General features: G+C 43.1%; 1 protein-coding gene across 1 annotated transcript; it reads right to left on the reverse strand.

The window, feature by feature from the left end:
* Positions 1 to 612: 612 nt before the first annotated feature.
* Positions 613 to 17,031, reverse strand: SLC25A11 (solute carrier family 25 member 11). The gene is made up of 8 exons (XM_063449703.1): positions 16,878 to 17,031; positions 7,154 to 7,306; positions 6,296 to 6,502; positions 5,382 to 5,472; positions 4,225 to 4,315; positions 3,124 to 3,223; positions 2,410 to 2,461; positions 613 to 1,922 (listed from the first exon to the last, which is right to left on the reverse strand). The coding sequence occupies exons 1-8, from the start codon at positions 16,943 to 16,945 to the stop codon at positions 1,767 to 1,769; spliced, it is 918 nt and encodes a 305-aa protein (XP_063305773.1). The 5' UTR covers positions 16,946 to 17,031; the 3' UTR covers positions 613 to 1,766.
* Positions 17,032 to 20,393: the final 3,362 nt, after the last annotated feature.

Here is a 20,393-nt window from a genome sequence, read left to right on the forward strand (position 1 = left end):
AACACACTGGTCACACAAGTCAATGCCACGTGTAAAAGTGAGAAAGAAGAAATCTGCATAGAGCCAACCAAACAGGTCTTGATTACCTCTCTGTGTGGCTGGACTGGTGCAATCACTAACCAGAAATCTCCATTATGCTAACTCCAGGCATGATGAGTTTATTGTGGGTAGATAGAGTCCACGACTAACAGTAAGTCAATGCTGGCGTGAACGCCACATTCCAAGGGCATGAATAGGTCATTGTTTCTCCCATGCCGCTAGATGTGGGACAGCTGCAGGAAGAATGCAGTAATTTTGCCTTAAATTTTACAGTTTACAGGACTAGTTACTAAAGCGAGAATTTAAAGTGAATTGCAAGTTTAAGGCCAGAGTAACCAAAATTTGACGTTAAATTGAAAATCACTTTGAATTCTTGCTTTAGTGAATAGCCCAGTTCGTTTTTAATTCAGGATAATCCAGTGTTAAATGAATACGCCTCATCAATGTATCTTGACTGATGTTTCAGACACTGGAGGCTGTGATGTGACCTAGGCTTTAGATATACCTAAATGGGTCAAAGCACTTCTAGTCTAACTATGTGACGGCTATAATAAAGACATAATAAAAAAAGAATGGGCATCAGAATCCATTTATTGCTGTGATATTTTTATGGCCAGAATTTTGATTTTATGCATCAGCCATAAATGGTTGAAGCACACAAACCACAAGTGCTGTTTATATAATGTACACTACAACATGATCGTTCGATATCGGTGATAGGAGCCACACAACGAAATCACTAAATAACAGCTGCTTATTCACTAGCCTTGCCTGACCGGCGTGTTGTCAATCTGGGAATCGTACGTTTACAATGATCTCCAATTTACACACCGGTCGTAATATGGTGAAAACTGGCGCTGCTCTTTGGTATCTAATTATTAACTAAACCATTTTACAATTCTACAAATTTCAACCCTCATCTGAAATACTCTCTACGTTCCCATGGATTACATGATAAATAATTTCCATTATGGTTTTACCTGTTCTCCTAAACCCCGTCCCATTTACCAGCGAAGAAGAATATGAAAGACACGCATATAATATTGTATGTCATCTTGACGGCTTGAATTGAGAAATGCTCCATTTCACTATTTACTCCCTCCTCAACTGCGAAGTTACAACTTTAAAATACAGTCATTAAGAACCCATGCCACATTCTCGAACAATAATATTATAATAATTAAATAACAAAAAGCACCGTGTTAAAGGTTGGAACCACTGCTTGGGGATAGAAGGAGATAATAGAGATTTAGGGTTTCAGCAAATTTAAATGTATTTAATATAGACGGTGATTTCCTTATTTTTGGAACGCATTAAAACAACACAATATGTAGTAGAAACACTGTGAAGTCATGTCAGTATGATTATGGGCTATAATACGGAAAAAAAGGTCTTCATTCCTACTGGGGAAGGAAGAAAAATCTCAAACCGTTTCATTTGTTTACATAGCCACATATACAGATACACAAATATTGTATATAGCAGTATATATGTGGAATATAAGACGCCCCTTGACCTGCTTCCATTAAACACTAAAGGAGCCCATTTCATGTCAAGCAATATGTTGCACTGCCCAGCCAGCACTCATAGGGTTAAACACCAGAGGGAGCGGGACCAGGCGCTACGAGATATTGCATACTGCGGCAGCTTGGGGAACTGTTGCCAGCCCTGCTCCTGGGTAAGGGGTGCTGGGATTGTCTAAGGAGTGTTTTTGATCCGTCAGCCCATCACCCGCTCAGGAAAAACTGCTTGTAGTATTTGTTCATTTGTTCTAGGAAGATAAAGGTGAGCACGGTGTGAGGTCCGAGCCGGGCATAGTACGGAGTGAAACCTTTCCAGAGGCTGAAAAATCCCTCGTATCGCACGACCTTCAAAAGGACATCCTGTGGGGGAAGCGGGAAGGACAAGGAGACATGATCACTACACACAATCTACATTAACCACAGTGACATGTTTAGTGGTTAGTGCATGGAAGGCCCCTTGTAGAGGTTATAGTGCATGAAGTGGTTTTGGTAACTACAGTGTCCCTGTAATTCAGCCGGGTAACTTGCAGAAAAGTGACAACTGACCTTTAAGATGAAACACCCCTTTCAGTAAATTAATTAAATTAATCTTGAAAAATAAATGTTAAAGAGGCCGCGTTGAGCCAACTGTCAATATAATTCATTGAATGGCAGCCAAATGGAAGAATGAATGATATATGGCTGATATAACTTTTTATGAAGCTGGGGTTGTTCATGCTTGGCCCTACAGCCAATATCAGAAACCGAGTTTTCCTTAATAAACGTTAGAAATTTGACGGGCCAAAGTTGGTCACCAACTTTATTTAGAGGGTTAAAAGCCAGTCTGCAAGCACATTGAAACACTCACCAATCCACTCTTATATTCTGGTTTCCCGTTGATCATCCTCATATTCTGTATCCTGGAAACAACCAATAGAAATGTGAGATTGGTTCAGGCATGTACCGGCTTAGAATTCAGGCCACAAAAACATTCTAAGGACAAAGCATTTATACTAGGAGATTACAATGTGATGAGATACGTATATCAGCAGAGGGAGCTGGGGACAGCCATTAATTAATGACTGGAAGAGGATATGATAAACATGTTCTCGGGGAATGTTATGTGTGTGGAGCTGGGTTTTAGTGAAAAGGATAGGAAAATAATGCCGATGGGGAACAGCACCATAACAGAGCCATGTTTTAGGGAAGGAGGAGACCAGAACGTTATGGTTGTAGAGATGTTTTTGGAAAGTAGCATGGACTATTCTGGCTGTACATCCTTATTTTGGGGAACAAAGTGAGAGACATATTGAAGGAATAACAGCTGTTGTGCTATGATTTAGGGAAGTGGAGGTACATTGCGGTACATTTGTGTGACATAGGCTGGAGAGATGTTGGTTATAAATTTATATTTTTTGGGGAAAGAATAATAGCAGCATTGATGGGAAATGAATGGTTACCGCAGTTATCAGCAAGAAACTCCATTTAGGAAGGTAGTTTGAACCAATACCGCACACAAGGAATCTTAACCGACGAAAGGTGGATGTGGAAGATGGCTTTGGGAGTAGAGAAGAAAACTCACCTGGTCTTTGCGATGTCGACCGGCATGGAGGCTGCAGTGGTGACCAGTCCGCTGATCATACTGGCACAGAAATGGCACAGGATGTCATCCCCAAAGTATCCTATGGACAGTAAACAAAGCGAGTCAAACATGAAGCAGAAATGGAATCATAACCTGGCTTACTCTAACAGGAAGACAGGAGCAACTACTCCGCAAGGTTTCATGTAACAGAAATTATATGATTGCATCTGGAAATATCATTATGGAGGCTGTTGGCACCCCCAGATTTCCAGCATTGAAAATCCACGTAGACAGTTCATACGGTGATCACACTGGGTGGTTTTGTATTCACCTTCTTCACAATGCAGCAATACTGTGGGTCCAACACATAAATGAATCTGGGCAGATATCCAAACATTACAGGGGCAATGCGAGCAGTCCAAGATATTTGATGCTATCTGCCCCAGTATGCAATGATTGGTATCTACCAAAAGAGGTTCAAGGAAGGACAACCGGTGAACAGGTTCAGGGTCATAGGCGCTTAAGGCTCAGTGATGCAGGTATGGAGTGAAGCTTAGCTTATCTGGTCCGATCACATGAAAGAGCTACTGTAGCTCAAATTGCTGAAAACCTTAATGCTGGCCATTATAGGAAGCGTCAAAACACACAGTGTATCGCAGTTCGTTGCATATGGGGCTGCGTAGCTGCAAACCAGAGTACTTGTAATGATCCCTGTCCACCGCCAAAAGAATGTTCAATGGGGACATGTGCATCAGAACTGGACCATGGGGCAATAGAAGGTTGCCTAGTCTGATGCATCACGTTTTAGATCAGGTGGATGGGCAGGTGCGTGTCCTGCTGCCATCTCTTCTCCAAGTAAATAACGTACGCCCGGGTGCACGTTATTTACCTGGAGAAGAGATGACAGAAGGACGTACTGTAATAAGAAGGCAGGCCTGCGGAAGCAGTGATAGGCACAATGTTAGGCAGGTAGTTTTAATTTTATGGCTGATCAGTACATGTATACATAAATGAATCACCATGTACGATACGGGCATGTAAAACTGTGCACACACGGTTCTAAAGGACTGCAGATACTAAGTTTTCTAAAAGGTAACTAACCTGAGTCCAACAGGAACTGTTTTGATTGGGAGTAGGATGCCAGCTGAGCTGCATTAACAACCACTGCACGGGCCATCGTAGGGACACAGCCCTGAGAAGAGAAAAAAAGGAAAATATTCAGCTTCATCTGCCAACACATCTTTCTGTAGTATTGTCTGTTACAGCACACATCTAACACATTACTACACCGTGACATAAGTATACAGTGGAGACAGCAGCAGTGTCAGCTACACACACACACACACGCACGCTATGACATGTATGTACAGCACAGACAGTGACAGCCTCCCCCTCACTCGCTCTTATAAACCATGACATGTATGTACAGCACAGACAGTGACAGCCTCCCCCTCACTCGCTCTTATAAACCATGACATGCATGTATAGCACAGACATTGACAGGCTCCCCCTCACTCGCTCTTAGAAACCATGACATGTATGTACAGCACAGACAGTGACAGCCTCCCCCTCACTCGCTCTTATAAACCATGACATGTATGTACAGCACAGACAGTGACAGCCTCCCCCTCACTCGCTCTTATAAACCATGACATGTATGTACAGCACAGACAGTGACAGCCTCCCCCTCACTCGCTCTTATAAACCATGACATGTATGTACAGCACAGACAGTGACAGCCTCCCCCTCACTCGCTCTTATAAACCATGACATGTATGTATAGCACAGACAGTGACAGCCTCCCCCTCACTCGCTCTTATAAACCATGACATGTATGTACAGCACAGACAGTGACAGCCTCCCCCTCACTCGCTCTTATAAACCATGACATGTATGTATAGCACAGACAGTGACAGCCTCCCCCTCACTCGCTCTTATAAACCATGACATGTATGTACAGCACAGACAGTGACAGCCTCCCCCTCACTCGCTCTTATAAACCATGACATGTATGTACAGCACAGACAGTGACAGGCTCCCCCTCACTCGCTCTTATAAACCATGACATGTATGTACAGCACAGACAGTGACAGCCTCCCCCTCACTCGCTCTTATAAACCATGACATGTATGTACAGCACAGACAGTGACAGTCTCCCCCGCACAGCACAGGTACAAAGCAGAGAAGCAGCAATGCCAGCCGGGTATACCCAAACTGGTAGAGCTCAAACAGCGGCAGTGCCAGCCTGCCTCACGCACCCTCCATAACGTGGTTACTCCTTCTTCTCTGAAAATTCTAAGTAGGGCATTGAACACATTGCTGTACCCTCGCCTCTGATCAATAGGTAACCTGGGGGAGAAAAAAAACACAAGTGAGTATGACAAACATACAAAGTGAGTGCTCCTCAATCAGCTCTGCTTTTATTGGTGGAGGTTTGTGTGCGTTTTATGTAAAACATATATAAAAAGACACCCCACTGTCCAAATAAAATAAATAAGTTTAAAAACACTGTTTAGTAGATATACCCCCAATTAAAACATGTCTGCGTTTATATGTGCATTTTATTTGGGGTTATATCTATAAAAAAAAAGCTTCTAAAAGCTGCAGATCCCTCATCTCCAACCTTTACAAGTCCTCCCCTACTAGCCCCCCCCCCAGACTTCACAAAGCAGCTCAATGAGAAGTCTTTACAAATCAGATTCTCTGGGCAATTGCTGCCCCTTGAGTGTAGCTCATCTGAGCTAAACAATCAGGAAGTAACAGGACCGGTTGTCTGATTGAAAGCCAAGGGGGTGTAACCAGGTTAATTTTAAAAAAGTGTCAATTTCTATTGAAACCTGCACATTTTTTAAATGAAAAAAAAAAACAAAAACAAAGGACACACTCTTCACACATAGAGCTTTTCAGCAAGGTAAAGTACTTTAGGTGTGTGGAATGTATAAACAAAACATTATAGGTGGATTCAATAACAGTAAACCAAACTGCACAAAAAGGCTAAAATAGTGAAGCTCTTACTACAGCTCAGATGGAGATTTGTATTGTATCTATATTGGCCTAAACATTGCAATATGGTTTTCAGTCACTACAATTCATTGTTTAGTGAATAAGCCATAAAGAGTGCTATCTTGCACAAGCAAAAAGATCACAGTTACCACATTGCGCCACAATTTACCTTCCATCAGCTGTCATTCGGATAAGAGCAACTTCAGCTGGCGTCCCTACAAACGCTCCAGTGGCACCGGCTGTCATTCCAATAGCTGCCTTCATTAGGAAATTGGGGGGCGTTCCATCTGCCTTTGTCAGCTTCTCAAATAATATTGTGTAAATACCCAGACGCGTGGTGGTGTATGTAGCCTGGCGAAGCAGCCCTGCAGATAACCTATAAAACCAGTCAAAGGAGGATAGAAGTTTAGCTTGAGCTTATATATATATATATATATATATATATATATATATATATATCGTCCCATCTGTGGTTAAAGAGGTCTCTCAACCCCAGCAGGGTGACACAGTGACAGACAGAAGGAGCTATGAGTCTGTCCCTCCCCCTGCAGGGTGACACAGTGACACAGACAGAAGGAGCTATGAGTCTGTCCCTCCCCCTGCAGGGTGACACAGTGACACAGACAGAAGGAGCTATGAGTCTGTCCCTCCTCCTGCAGGGTGACACAGTGATACAGACAGAAGGAGCTATGAGTCTGTCCCACCCTCTGCAGGGTGACATGGTGACACAGACAGAATGAGCTATGAGTCTGTCCCTCCCCCTGCAGGGTGACACAGTGATACAGACAGAAGGAGCTAGGAGTCTGTCCCTCCCCCTGCAGGGTGACACAGTGACACAGACAGAAGGAGCTATGAGTCTGTCCCTCCCCCTGCAGGGTGACACAGACAGGAGGAGCTATGAGTCTGTCCCTCCCCCTGCAGGGTGACACAGTGACACAGACAGAAGGAGCTATGAGTGTGACACAGGGTCGCAGAATAAGTGTATGGGGTAACACGTTACTTATACATATAGGATGCATTTTCTCACCCTGTGTAGATGCCCCGCAGACCCTCATTTCTCAGAATGCTGCCAACAGCATGGAAACTGGTTTTATATTCCTTAGTCTTCGCTCCTTCTCCACTGAGTTGCATTCGATTCTTCACCAAATCAAGGGGTTGAACGAAGACCGTGGCTCCCATTCTGGGAACAGAACAGACACACATGTAACTTGATAACCCTTGAAAAATGTAAAATAACTGGCTCCAAAACAGACAAATTATTTAAAATGTAGGTATGTCCTTTTAGTTCGGCTCCTCCCTAGTGGTGCTTGCATGTCCTTCTAGTTAGGCCCCTCCCCTGCCGTGCTACTAGTTAGGCCCCTCCCCTGCCATGCAATTAGTAAGGCATCACCCCAGTGGTGCTGGTATGTCCTTCTAGTTAGGCATCTCCCCTGCTGTGCTGGTATTTACCATTGATTACTCCCCTGCAGTAAAATAAACAAAAATGATACAGCAAATTGTGTTATCAATGAACTTCAAATTACAAACTGCACACAATTCTGTGTAATTAATCCTAAAACAAAAAACCACAAAGTAATCAAAATTGAGTTGTGCTCTTAAATGTGGTGCTGCTTTATACTCCTAGTCAGGTACTTCCCCTGCAGTGCTGATTAAAGGATCACTATAGGGTCAGGAACACAAACATGTATTCCTGACCCTATAGTATTAAACCCACCACCTGCCCCCCTGGGCCCCTCATGCCTCCATAAATATAGCAGAATCTTACTGTATTCAAGCCTGAAGCTGTAACTCTGCACGCTGTTTGCCTCAGAAAAAAAACAAGCAGTCTGCTGACATCATCAGAAGTGGTAGCCCGATCCAATCACAATACTTCCCCATAGGATTGGCTGAGACTGACAAAGAGGCAGATCAGGGGCAGAGCCAGCATGATTCAAACACAGCCCTGGCCAATCAGCATCTCCTCCTAGAGATGAATTGAATCAATGAATCTCTATGAGGAAAGTTCAGTGTCTGCATGCAGAGGGAGGAGATACTGAATGTTTGGATGCATTTTAGGCAGCCATGACCCAGGAAGGATCTCTAACAGCCATCTGAGTTGTGGCCAGCGAAGTTATCACTAGACTGTAATGTAAACACTGCATTTTCTCAGAAAAGACAGTGTTTACAGCAAAAAGCCTGAAGGTAATGATTCTACTCACCAGAACAAATTTCACAAGCTGTAGTTGTTCTGGTGACTATAGTGTCCCTTTAATGTTATCAGTTAGGTACTTCCCCTGCAGTGCTGATTAATGCTATCAGTTAGGTACTTCTCCTGCAGTGCTGATTAATGCTATCAGTTAGGTACTTCCCCCGCAGTGCTGATTAATGCTATCAGTTAGGTACTTCCCCCGCAGTGCTGATTATTGCTATCAGTTAGGTACTTCCCCCGCAGTGCTGATTATTGCTATCAGTTAGGTACTTCCCCTGCAGTGCTGATTATTGCTATCAGTTAGGTACTTCCCCTGCAGTGCTGATTAATGCTATCAGTTAGGTACTTCCCCTGCAGTGCTGATTATTGCTATCAGTTAGGTACTTCTCCTGCAGTGCTAATTAATGCTATCAGTTAGGTACTTCCCCTGCAGTGCTGATTATTGCGATCAGTTAGGTACTTCCCCCGCAGTGCTGATTATTGCTATCAGTTAGGTACTTCCCCTGCAGTGCTGATTATTGCGATCAGTTAGGTACTTCCCCTGCAGTGCTGATTATTGCGATCAGTTAGGTACTTCCCCTGCAGTGCTGATTATTGCTATCAGTTAGGTACTTCCCCCGCAGTGCTGATTATTGCTATCAGTTAGGTACTTCCCCTGCAGTGCTGATTATTGCGATCAGTTAGGTACTTCCCCTGCAGTGCTGATTATTGCTAACTGATCGCAATAATCAGCACTGCAGGGGAAGTACCTAACTGATCGCAATAATCAGCACTGCAGGGGAAGTACCTAACTGATCGCAATAATCAGCACTGCAGGGGAAGTACCTAACTGATCGCAATAATCAGCACTGCAGGGGAAGTACCTAACTGATAGCAATAATCAGCACTGCGGGGGAAGTACCTAACTGATAGCATTAATCAGCACTGCAGGAGAAGTACCTAACTGATAGCATTAATCAGCACTGCAGGAGAAGTACCTAACTGATAGCATTAATCAGCACTGCAGGAGAAGTACCTAACTGATAGCAATAATCAGCACTGCAGGGGAAGTACCTAACTGATAGGTACTTCCCCTGCAGTGCTGATTAATGCCATCAGTTAGGTACTTCCCCTGCAGTGCTGATTATTGCTATCAGTTAGGTACTTCCCCCGCAGTGCTGATTAATGCTATCAGTTAGGTACTTCTCCTGCAGTGCTGATTAATGCTATCAGTTAGGTACTTCCCCTGCAGTGCTGATTGTTGCTATCAGTTAGGTACTTCCCCCGCAGTGCTGATTATTGCTATCAGTTAGGTACTTCCCCTGCAGTGCTGATTAATGCTATCAGTTAGGTACTTCTCCTGCAGTGCTGATTAATGCTATCAGTTAGGTACTTCCCCTGCAGTGCTGATTATTGCTATCAGTTAGGTACTTCTCCTGCACTGCTGATTAATGCTATCAGTTAGGTACTTCCCCCGCAGTGCTGATTATTGCTATTAGTTAGGTACTTCTCCTGCAGTGCTGATTAATGCTATCAGTTAGGTACTTCCCCTACAGTGCTGATTATTGCTATCAGTTAGGTACTTCTCCTGCAGTGCTGATTAATGCTATCAGTTAGGTACTTCTCCTGCAGTGCTGATTAATGCTATCAGTTAGGTACTTCCCCTGCAGTGCTGATTATTGCTATCAGTTAGGTACTTCCCCTGCAGTGCTGATTAATGCTATCAGTTAGGTACTTCTCCTGCAGTGCTGATTAATGCTATCAGTTAGGTACTTCCCCTGCAGTGCTGATTAATGCTATCAGTTAGATACTTCCCCTGCAGTGCTGATTAATGCTATCAGTTAGGTACTTCCCTTGCAGTGCTGATTAATGCTATCAGTTAGAACCTTCCCCTGCAGTGCTGATTATTGCTATCAGTTAGGTACTTCTCCTGCAGTGCTGATTAATGCTATCAGTTAGGTACTTCTCCTGCAGTGCTGATTATTGCTATCAGTTAGGTACTTCTCCTGCAGTGCTGATTATTGCTATCAGTTAGGTACTTCTCCTGCAGTGATGATTAATGCTATCAGTTAGGTACTTCTCCTGCAGTGCTGATTATTGCTATCAGTTAGGTACTTCTCCTGCAGTGCTGATTAATGCTATCAGTTAGGTACTTCCCCTGCAGTGCTGATTATTGCTATCAGTTAGGTACTTCTCCTGCAGTGCTGATTATTGCTATCAGTTAGGTACTTCCGCTGCAGTGCTGATTAATGCTATCAGTTAGGTACTTCCCCTGCAGTGCTGATTATTGCTATCAGTTAGGTACTTCTCCTGCAGTGCTGATTAATGCTATCAGTTAGGTACTTCCCCTGCAGTGCTGATTAATGCTATCAGTTAGGTACTTCCCCTGCAGTGCTGATTAATGCTATCAGTTAGGTACTTCCCCTGCAGTGCTGATTAATGCTATCAGTTAGGTACTTCCCCTGCAGTGCTGATTATTGCTATCAGTTAGGTACTTCCCCTGCAGTGCTGATTATTGCTATCAGTTAGGTACTTCTCCTGCAGTGCTGATTAATGCCATCAGTTAGGCACTTCCCCTGCAGTGCTGATTAATGCTATCAGTTAGGTACTTCCCCTGCAGTGCTGATTAATGCTATCAGTTAGGTACTTCCCCTGCAGTGCTGATTAATGCTATCAGTTAGATACTTCCCCTGCAGTGCTGATTAATGATATCAGTTAGATACTTCCCCTGCAGTGCTGATTAATGCTATCAGTTAGGTACTTCCCCCGCAGTGCTGATTATTGCTATCAGTTAGATACTTCTCCTGCAGTGCTGATTATTGCTATCAGTTAGGTACTTCTCCTGCAGTGCTGATTATTGCTATCAGTTAGGTACTTCCCCTGCAGTGCTGATTATTGCTATCAGTTAGATACTTCCCCTGCAGTGCTGATTATTGCTATCAGTTAGGTACTTCTCCTGCAGTGCTGATTATTGCTATCAGTTAGGTACTTCCCCTGCAGTGCTGATTATTGCTATCAGTTAGGTACTTCCCCTGCAGTGCTGATTAATGCTATCAGTTAGATAGTTCCCCCGCAGTGCTGATTATTGCTATCAGTTAGATACTTCCCCCGCAGTGCTGAATAATGTTATCAGTTAGGTACTTCCCCTGCAGTGCTGATTATTGCTATCAGTTAGGTACTTCTCCTGCAGTGCTGATTAATGCTATCAGTTAGGTACTTCCCCTGCAGTGCTGATTATTGCTATCAGTTAGGTACTTCTCCTGCAGTGCTGATTAATGCTATCCGTTAGGTACTTCCCCTGCAGTGCTGATTAATGCTATCAGTTAGGTACTTCTCCTGCAGTGCTGATTAATGCTATCAGTTAGGTACTTCCCCTGCAGTGCTGATTATTGCTATCAGTTAGGTACTTCTCCTGCAGTGCTGATTAATGCTATCAGTTAGGCACTTCCCCTGCAGTGCTGATTAATGCTATCAGTTAGGTACTTCCCCTGCAGTGCTGATTAATGCTATCAGTTAGGTACTTCCCCTGCAGTGCTGATTAATGCTATCAGTTAGATACTTCCCCTGCAGTGCTGATTAATGATATCAGTTAGATACTTCCCCTGCAGTGCTGATTAATGCTATCAGTTAGGTACTTCCCCCGCAGTGCTGATTATTGCTATCAGTTAGATACTTCTCCTGCAGTGCTGATTATTGCTATCAGTTAGGTACTTCTCCTGCAGTGCTGATTATTGCTATCAGTTAGGTACTTCCCCTGCAGTGCTGATTATTGCTATCAGTTAGATACTTCCCCTGCAGTGCTGATTATTGCTATCAGTTAGGTACTTCTCCTGCAGTGCTGATTATTGCTATCAGTTAGGTACTTCCCCTGCAGTGCTGATTATTGCTATCAGTTAGGTACTTCCCCTGCAGTGCTGATTAATGCTATCAGTTAGATAGTTCCCCCGCAGTGCTGATTATTGCTATCAGTTAGATACTTCCCCCGCAGTGCTGAATAATGTTATCAGTTAGGTACTTCCCCTGCAGTGCTGATTATTGCTATCAGTTAGGTACTTCTCCTGCAGTGCTGATTAATGCTATCAGTTAGGTACTTCCCCTGCAGTGCTGATTATTGCTATCAGTTAGGTACTTCTCCTGCAGTGCTGATTAATGCTATCAGTTAGGTACTTCCCCTGCAGTGCTGATTAATGCTATCAGTTAGGTACTTCCCCTGCAGTGCTGATTAATGCTATCAGTTAGGTACTTCCCCTGCAGTGCTGATTATTGCTATCAGTTAGGTACTTCCCCCGCAGTGCTGATTAATGCTATCAGTTAGGTAATTCGCCCGCAGTGCTGATTATTGCTATCAGTTAGGTACTTCCCCTGCAGTGCTGATTATTGCTATCAGTTAGGTACTTCCCCTGCAGTGCTGATTATTGCTATCAGTTAGGTACTTCCCCTGCAGTGCTGATTATTGCTATCAGTTAGGTACTTCCCCTGCAGTGCTGATTATTGCTATCAGTTAGATACTTCCCCTGCAGTGCTGATTAATGCTATCAGTTAGGTACTTCCCCTGCAGTGCTGATTATTGCTATCAGTTAGATACTTCCCCTGCAGTGCTGATTATTGCTATCAGTTAGGTACTTCCCCTGCAGTGCTGATTAATGCTATCAGTTAGGTACTTCCCCTGCAGTGCTGATTATTGCTATCAGGTAGGCACTTCCCCTGCAGTGCTGATTATTGCTATCAGTTAGGTACTTCCCCTGCAGTGCTGATTATTGCTATCAGTTAGGTACTTCCCCTGCAGTGCTGATTATTGCTATCAGTTAGGTACTTCCCCCGCAGTGCTGATTAATGCTATCAGTTAGGTACTTCCCCTGCAGTGCTGATTAATGCTATCAGTTAGGTACTTCCCCTGCAGTGCTGATTATTGCTATCAGTTAGGTACTTCCCCTGCAGTGCTGAATAATGTTAGCAGTTAGGTACTTCCCCTGCAGTGCTGATTAATGCTATCAGTTAGGTACTTCCCCTGCAGTGCTGATTAATGCTATCAGTTAGGCACTACCCCTGCAGTGCTGAATAATGTTAGCAGTTAGGTACTTCCCCTGCAGTGCTGATTAATGCTATCAGTTAGGTACTTCCCCTGCAGTGCTGATTAATGCTATCAGTTAGGCACTACCCCTGCAGTGCTGAATAATGTTAGCAGTTAGGTACTTCCCCTGCAGTGCTGATTAATGCTATCAGTTAGGTACTTCCCCCGCAGTGCTGATTAATGCTATCAGTTAGGCACTTCCCCTGCAGTGTGTGTTTGTGCTTCCAGTTAGGTACTTCCTAATATCTTTTATACAGATTTGAAGAAAAGGTGGATTACAGCAGAGTCCCCTCCCATGCCATTCAATGTTCTGCATTCATAACTATCCTGTAAGGTGACTGGCAGTTGAAGAGCAGAAGAACCCTCCTCCATGTAATTCCTCCCCTCTGACTGACGGCAGATTTGCTCTGTAATTCTAGAAAAGTTCTTACCACGCATCATACTACACAAGTGAAATACAGGGGCGGAGTGCCAGCGCTCACTCTACTCACATGCCAATACTCTGATAATGAAGCCAGTCTGACGGCATCACCTATGAGAAATGCGTATGTGCTTACCAGGCAGGATAACCAGATAAGAGGTGGGCAGGAGGTAGGTGTGAAGAATTTAGGTAGGCGTTACTACTGGTATACAATCCACTAAAGTGGGGAATAACAGCCCTGATAGAGCCTGAGAGGATTGAAGAATTGATCTAATAACTAATATTTCAATGTGTCAGTTATATTTACAATAGATTATACATTATTTGTGGAGAAGGACTAATTAACCACAAATTGAACCGGTCATGACTTTATTCTCTGTTTGAAACAAACAGCTTTACGTTCAGCTGGCTGAACCAGTATATCAGCTAATGAGCCCTGCTATTAGCATTTGCTATAGTGACGAGCTGCCTACATACCGTACATGATCATTTAAAACGTCACACGTGCAGCATATACCACAAAGCACAATCAGATATTCTCACAAACTGTAAATGCAAGATCGGTGACGCACGACAGGCGAATCGACCTGAAGCTGCAATATTTTTGTGTCCAATTCATAAATTTTAAATAAATGTTGTTCCCAGAATTCAGTTTGCTGCAAATGTGTGATGTTTATTATTAGACACGACAATAGCCAGACGGATTACCCATTTAATCACCCACAAGAATATACAGCGCGTTATGACATCTACAGATTAAGGAGCAAGACCCCAATGGATCTACACTCATTCTGTAACAAAGTTCTAGTCTTTTAACTACAATGATCTAATCGTCATCTTGTAAGAACATACCAGCTAATCTCCCCGCAACGCTTCAGCTAAATAAACGACCTTCTGCTTTCTTCAAAGCCAGATCATCTTATTTATAGCTACACCAGTACCCAAATATAACCTGCCCTATAGTCCTCCAACGCTGGAGGAGCCGGCCTGAAGTTTAGCCAGGCACCAAACAAAATACCTGGTTGGCCAAAACAACAGCTAAACTGACTGGACATGAAAATATTCGGCAAACACTAACTGAAAAAGGGTGTCTACAAGGAATTATCCTTTAAATTACCGCAAGGTGCAAAATGTCATGTCCTACAGACAGGCCAAAGAGTTACTAGCCATTGCAAGCCTGGAGAACTCATGGCACACTCATCGAGGGTGGATTTTTAACTCGTCAATGGCAACTTTGAGCCCTGGTTAGAGTCTATTCTTCTACACCTTTTACGGTCATCTCAATGTCACTCCTGTAACGCGTATGTTGGAATTTGTGCCACGACAATAGACAATGTGTTTACTGTCCTCTCTTGTTTATAGTCGAAATCCCTATTTCTGTAATAACAAGCAAATCAAGCAGACTGTCACTACAGAGCACCACAACCGTGGAACAAACAGCCAGAGCACGTCCGATACATTGTCAGCGTGAAACCTCTGAGCCTGCAGTCCGCAATCTGTATACTGCGAATGTTTAACTAGTCATTTTGTATGTTTTCAAAATGTAACCTCTCAACCGTAGTGTCTAGGGCTCAGGAATCTCTTCACTAAACTGGCATTGTGAAAAACTAACTAGGGAAATGGAAATTAATATAAAAAAAAACAAGAAATAAGCCGGCTATCGAAAAATGAACTGATTTAGAATTTTCCAAACGTTTCCGTTTTGGCAGAATATGTGCGACTTCATGTGTCAGCCCTGCACAATTCTCAATCTAACAAGTGAGCTAATTATGGGAGATTTATCAAGGTCTTGCAATCACCATGGAAATCATTTATTCTATTAGCTAATACCCCACTCTGACACTTTTCAGATCACCACACTGTGATACAGTGTTTCACACTTCTAATTGATCAATATAACATGAGGTGTAACACAATATGATATGAGGTACAGCAGACTCAATAGCACAGTTTGAATCTTAAACCAATTGACTGTCTAAAGTTTTACAGTTTTATTAAAAAAACACACAGCATATCTTGTCTGTATAGCACACTTATTCCCTCATGTCATAAGACTATATAGTAGATAAATGACATAAACCCACTGGGAAATAACACAATATCCAATCCTAATCTACATGCGTTTGATATAAATTATCCCTCAGTGTAAGATTGTGAGTGATCGCTACATAACATCCAGCTATATACACCCAATCATCTGGGCCCATTGAATTAGATATCTGTGTAAATATTACGACCCCCACTGACGCATTATGCTATATTCTATATTATATAAACCATAGTCCATGGTACAGGCAGCCATTAATTACCAGGATTACTCTGTAAGGCTAATGTACATCCCAATCCCTGTATGTGAGCTGTATGACTGGCAAGGATACCCCATGGTAGAGGTAGGTACCAGGCATGCATTGCGCAGATTATCCCATGGTAGTGGTGGGTACCATGCAAGTATTATTAGCTTACCCCCTGGTAGAGGTAGGTACCAGGCATGTATTATTAGGATTATTCCATGGTAGAGGTAGGTACCATGCATGCATTGCACAGAGAATCCCATGGTAGAGGTAGGTACCATGCATGCATTATTAGGATTATCCCATGGTAGAGGTAGGTACCATGCATGCATTGCGCAGATAATCCCATGGTAGAGGTAGGTACCATGCATGCATTATTAGGATTATCCCATGGTAGAGGTAGGTACCATGCATGCATTGCGCAGATAATCCCATGGTAGAGGTAGGTACCATGCATGCATTATTAGGATTATCCCATGGTAGAGGTAGGTACAAGGCATGCATTATTAGGATAATCCCATGGTAGAGGTAGGTACCAGGCATGCATTATTAGGATTATCCCATGGTAGAGGTAGGTACCAGGCATGCATTATTAGGATTATCCCATGGTAGAGGTAGGTACCAGGCATGCATTATTAGGATTTTCCCATGGTAGAGGTAGGTACAAGGCATGCATTATTAGGATAATCCCATGGTAGAGGTAGGTACTATATATTATTATTATTATTATTATTAATTATTATTATTATTACCCCCTGGTAGAGGTAGGTACTATATATTATTAATTATTGGTATTATTACCCTGCCAGCCCCCCGAACAGGAACTTTATGGCCTTGGGGGAGGTCCTCTGTTTCCCTCTCTCTGCCATCTTGTCGCCGTCTGACCGGAGAGACCCCCAAGGTGACACCACACCGGAGCAGGGAGAGCGAGCAGGGGGCGCGGCCTGATGACGCGGCTGGGAGGGGGGGGCGTTGAGGCAGCCATATTGTTTATGGGCAGAATGTGAGGCAGTGAAAGGCAGCGGCCATGTTAGGTGCGGGCGGGGTGTGAGGCCGGGGCGGCCATGTTAGGTGCGGGCGCGGGCATTGGAAGAGGGCGGCGGCCGTCTTGGTTATGGGCACTGCCAGCTTCATGGTTAGTGTCAGGAAATACACAGTATTATTTTATAGCCAGACATTATGGCTGTGTAATATAACAGCTGTATAATATGATGGCTGTGTAATATGATGGCTGTGTAATATGATAGCTGTGTAATATAACAGCTGTATAATATGATAGCTGTATAATATGATAGCTGTATAATATGATGGCTGTGTAATATAACAGCTGTATAATATGACAGCTGTATAATATGATGGCTGTGTAATGTAACAGCTGTATAATATGACAGCTGTATAATATGATAGCTGTGTAATATGATAGCTGTATAATATGATGGCTGTGTAATATAACAGCTGTATAATATGATAGCTGTATAATATGATGGCTGTGTAATATAACAGCTGTATAATATAACAGCTGTATAATATGACAGCTGTATAATATGACAGCTGTATAATATGATAGCTGTGTAATATGATAGCTGTATAATATGATGGCTGTGTAATATGATGGCTGTGTAATATAACAGCTGTATTAACATACCATCAAAGTGTCCCTATTTAGGAGGGACAGTCCCTATTTTGTGCCCAAATCCCTCTGTCCCACTCTGTCTAACCTAATGTCCCTCGTTTTTTTTATGACGGGGTAGACAACCTTCCTTACTCCAGATGTTGTGGACTATATCTCCCAAAATGCTTTGAAAGTTGTAATGCTGGCAAAGCATCAAGGGAAATGTAGTCCACAACATCTGGAATAACGAAGGTTTTCTATCTCTGTCCTAGGAACTTCATATTGTCAATGTGTCTGGGTGTATAACAGAGATCCACAGCAATGACACTCACAAAAAGGGACACTATAGGCCAGGGGTCCTCAAACTCCGGCCCCCCCAGATGTTGCTAAACTACAACTCCCATGATTCTTTGAATTACATAAATAGCCAGAGAATCATGGGAGTTGTAGTTAAGCAACATATGGGGGGGCCGGAGTTTGAGGACCCCTGCTATAGGCACTCGGAGGGCAACTTTATCTCATTGAATAGGTCCGGGTGCAATGTCCCAGTCCCGTAGCAAACAAGCAAACACACACTCACAAACCCACAAACGCGCAAAGAAACACACACACTGCTAGATGCACATTACGATACTTGCATGTATATACACTGCTACACACAGAAACACACACTGAAATATATTAACATGTAAATGCGATATATATTTAAGCGCTCTTCCTGTTTTGTTTTGCATACCTCCCAACATTTATCCTATATGATGGATTTAATTCCAGCTTATCCCATAAACCTTACTGATACCGGAGAAACTGACGGAAGCCAAGCACAGAGAGATGGACACAGGTTTCTTCAGGAAGGAAGAGATTCTTTATTCGGTTCACCGATCGGGACTCAGAGGGACTAATGTCACCAAAATACAACAAGTTCTGAGCCCCGGACAATAGTGCAGGCTCCTTATATAGGCACATAACTCCTCCCATATTAAGCTCCACCCGCACATTCTCTTGACCAATCAATACAAATAAGAATTAACTTCCTGCTTGACCGCATGGCCTGTCCAGCACAATGGAGGAGGGGAATACTACATCCTGTATTCTTGCACATGCTCAGTACACTACTGATCGTATCTTGCCTCGTGCAACCAACTGATCGATACGTCAGCATATGCACGTACACATGCCACGTGGTAATCTCGGCCTACTAAATTTATTTTTTTACCGAGATTCCACCACATTCCCCCCTTTGATGCCTCTTGATATTTCACAATTACTTGAGGCATCACTTAACCTTGGTTTGCATACACCGCAAGTTACCATGAACCAGACCAGACTTATCTATGATGTGAATCTTCAACACTCATCTTCCTGCATTGATTCTCCCTGATCTAGAGCCTTATATTTATAAATTGCCATTATCTGTGCAGCAGCCTTCCTCTCTGCTATATTTTCTATCAGGCTTTGCACAGACCTAACTACTAAGGGTATAAGACATGGCAAGAGTAGACACAACATTAAAATCAGTAGGACTCCACCTACCAATGCCTTAAGCCCTCCAAACTGCTCATACCAGCTACCAAAGCAACTACTTGGATTGTACCCTTTCCATACCTGAGTAGGCACATGCGCTAGTTTAACCATATGGCTAGTAAGCTCAGCTATTGCTTGCCCTTCGTCATCTATTTGAAGACAGCAATTGCTCAGGTTAAACTTCCCACATACACCTCCCTCTACTGCCAATAGGTAATCCAAGGCTAATCTGTTTTGGTATACTGCTGTCCTCATCCTGGTATTATGCTTCGCTAGAAGATTGAGCGCTTGTGAGGTCTCATTAGTAATAATCTCAACCACTGCCTGTAATCTTATAATACGGTTGAGCATATAAATTGGGGTTCTATAACCAAAAGTACCATCCTCTGCCCACGTGGCTGGCCCATAGTAATCTATAATACGCTGGGGAGGCCATTCATCATCTTCCCAGGCGCCTATCTCTATGGGTCCCCTTTTCTTCCTATGATTCACATCATACACTTTAACACCTAAAGTCTCACCTGTTTCGATAGGTAACAAGAAGAAGGATGGTTTGAGCATACCCAACACACATGCCCCTTCCCAGTCCTGTGGCAACTCCGAATAGGCTTTCTTACCACAGATCCAGTACAAATTTGCTGGGGCTCTCCAATTAGATGTGATGGATAGATCAAACCACACATCCTTTAAATTGGCGTATCTTGCAAACGGGTTAGATGGTTCTGAGACATTTGAAGCCGACCACCAAGTTGTATTCTTTGTATCATCATCATAAGCTTTTTGCCCTAGACAAGTTAATTCTCCTACAGAAGTATTATACATCATTCCTTTCCTCGCTATGCAAACATAACCTATGATGGAGGTCTTTAATCTCCACTCAGATTTACCTCTAACACTCATATGATAATCGGCTTGTGAAGATATTAATTGGTCAACTGCCTCAGAACCGGACATTACCTCCTTTGCTTCCCAAGGCCATTGGTCTCCCATGTTAGTACCTCCACACACATAGCAGTTGGTAACATTAAGACTACCGGCAATACTTTCAGCTAAATCAATGAAAAGGTTTTTAGCGTTATTATCTATACTCATTTCTTCATAGAAGGAATGATATACCTGATGAGTCTGGGAGGTTACCGTATCAGTCTCTATCCCTATAAACAATACTGTCCCAGGGTCTA

Source organism: Pelobates fuscus, chromosome 3 (genome assembly GCF_036172605.1).
Source record: "Pelobates fuscus isolate aPelFus1 chromosome 3, aPelFus1.pri, whole genome shotgun sequence".
In the NCBI taxonomy this organism is placed as follows: Eukaryota; Metazoa; Chordata; class Amphibia; order Anura; family Pelobatidae; genus Pelobates; species Pelobates fuscus.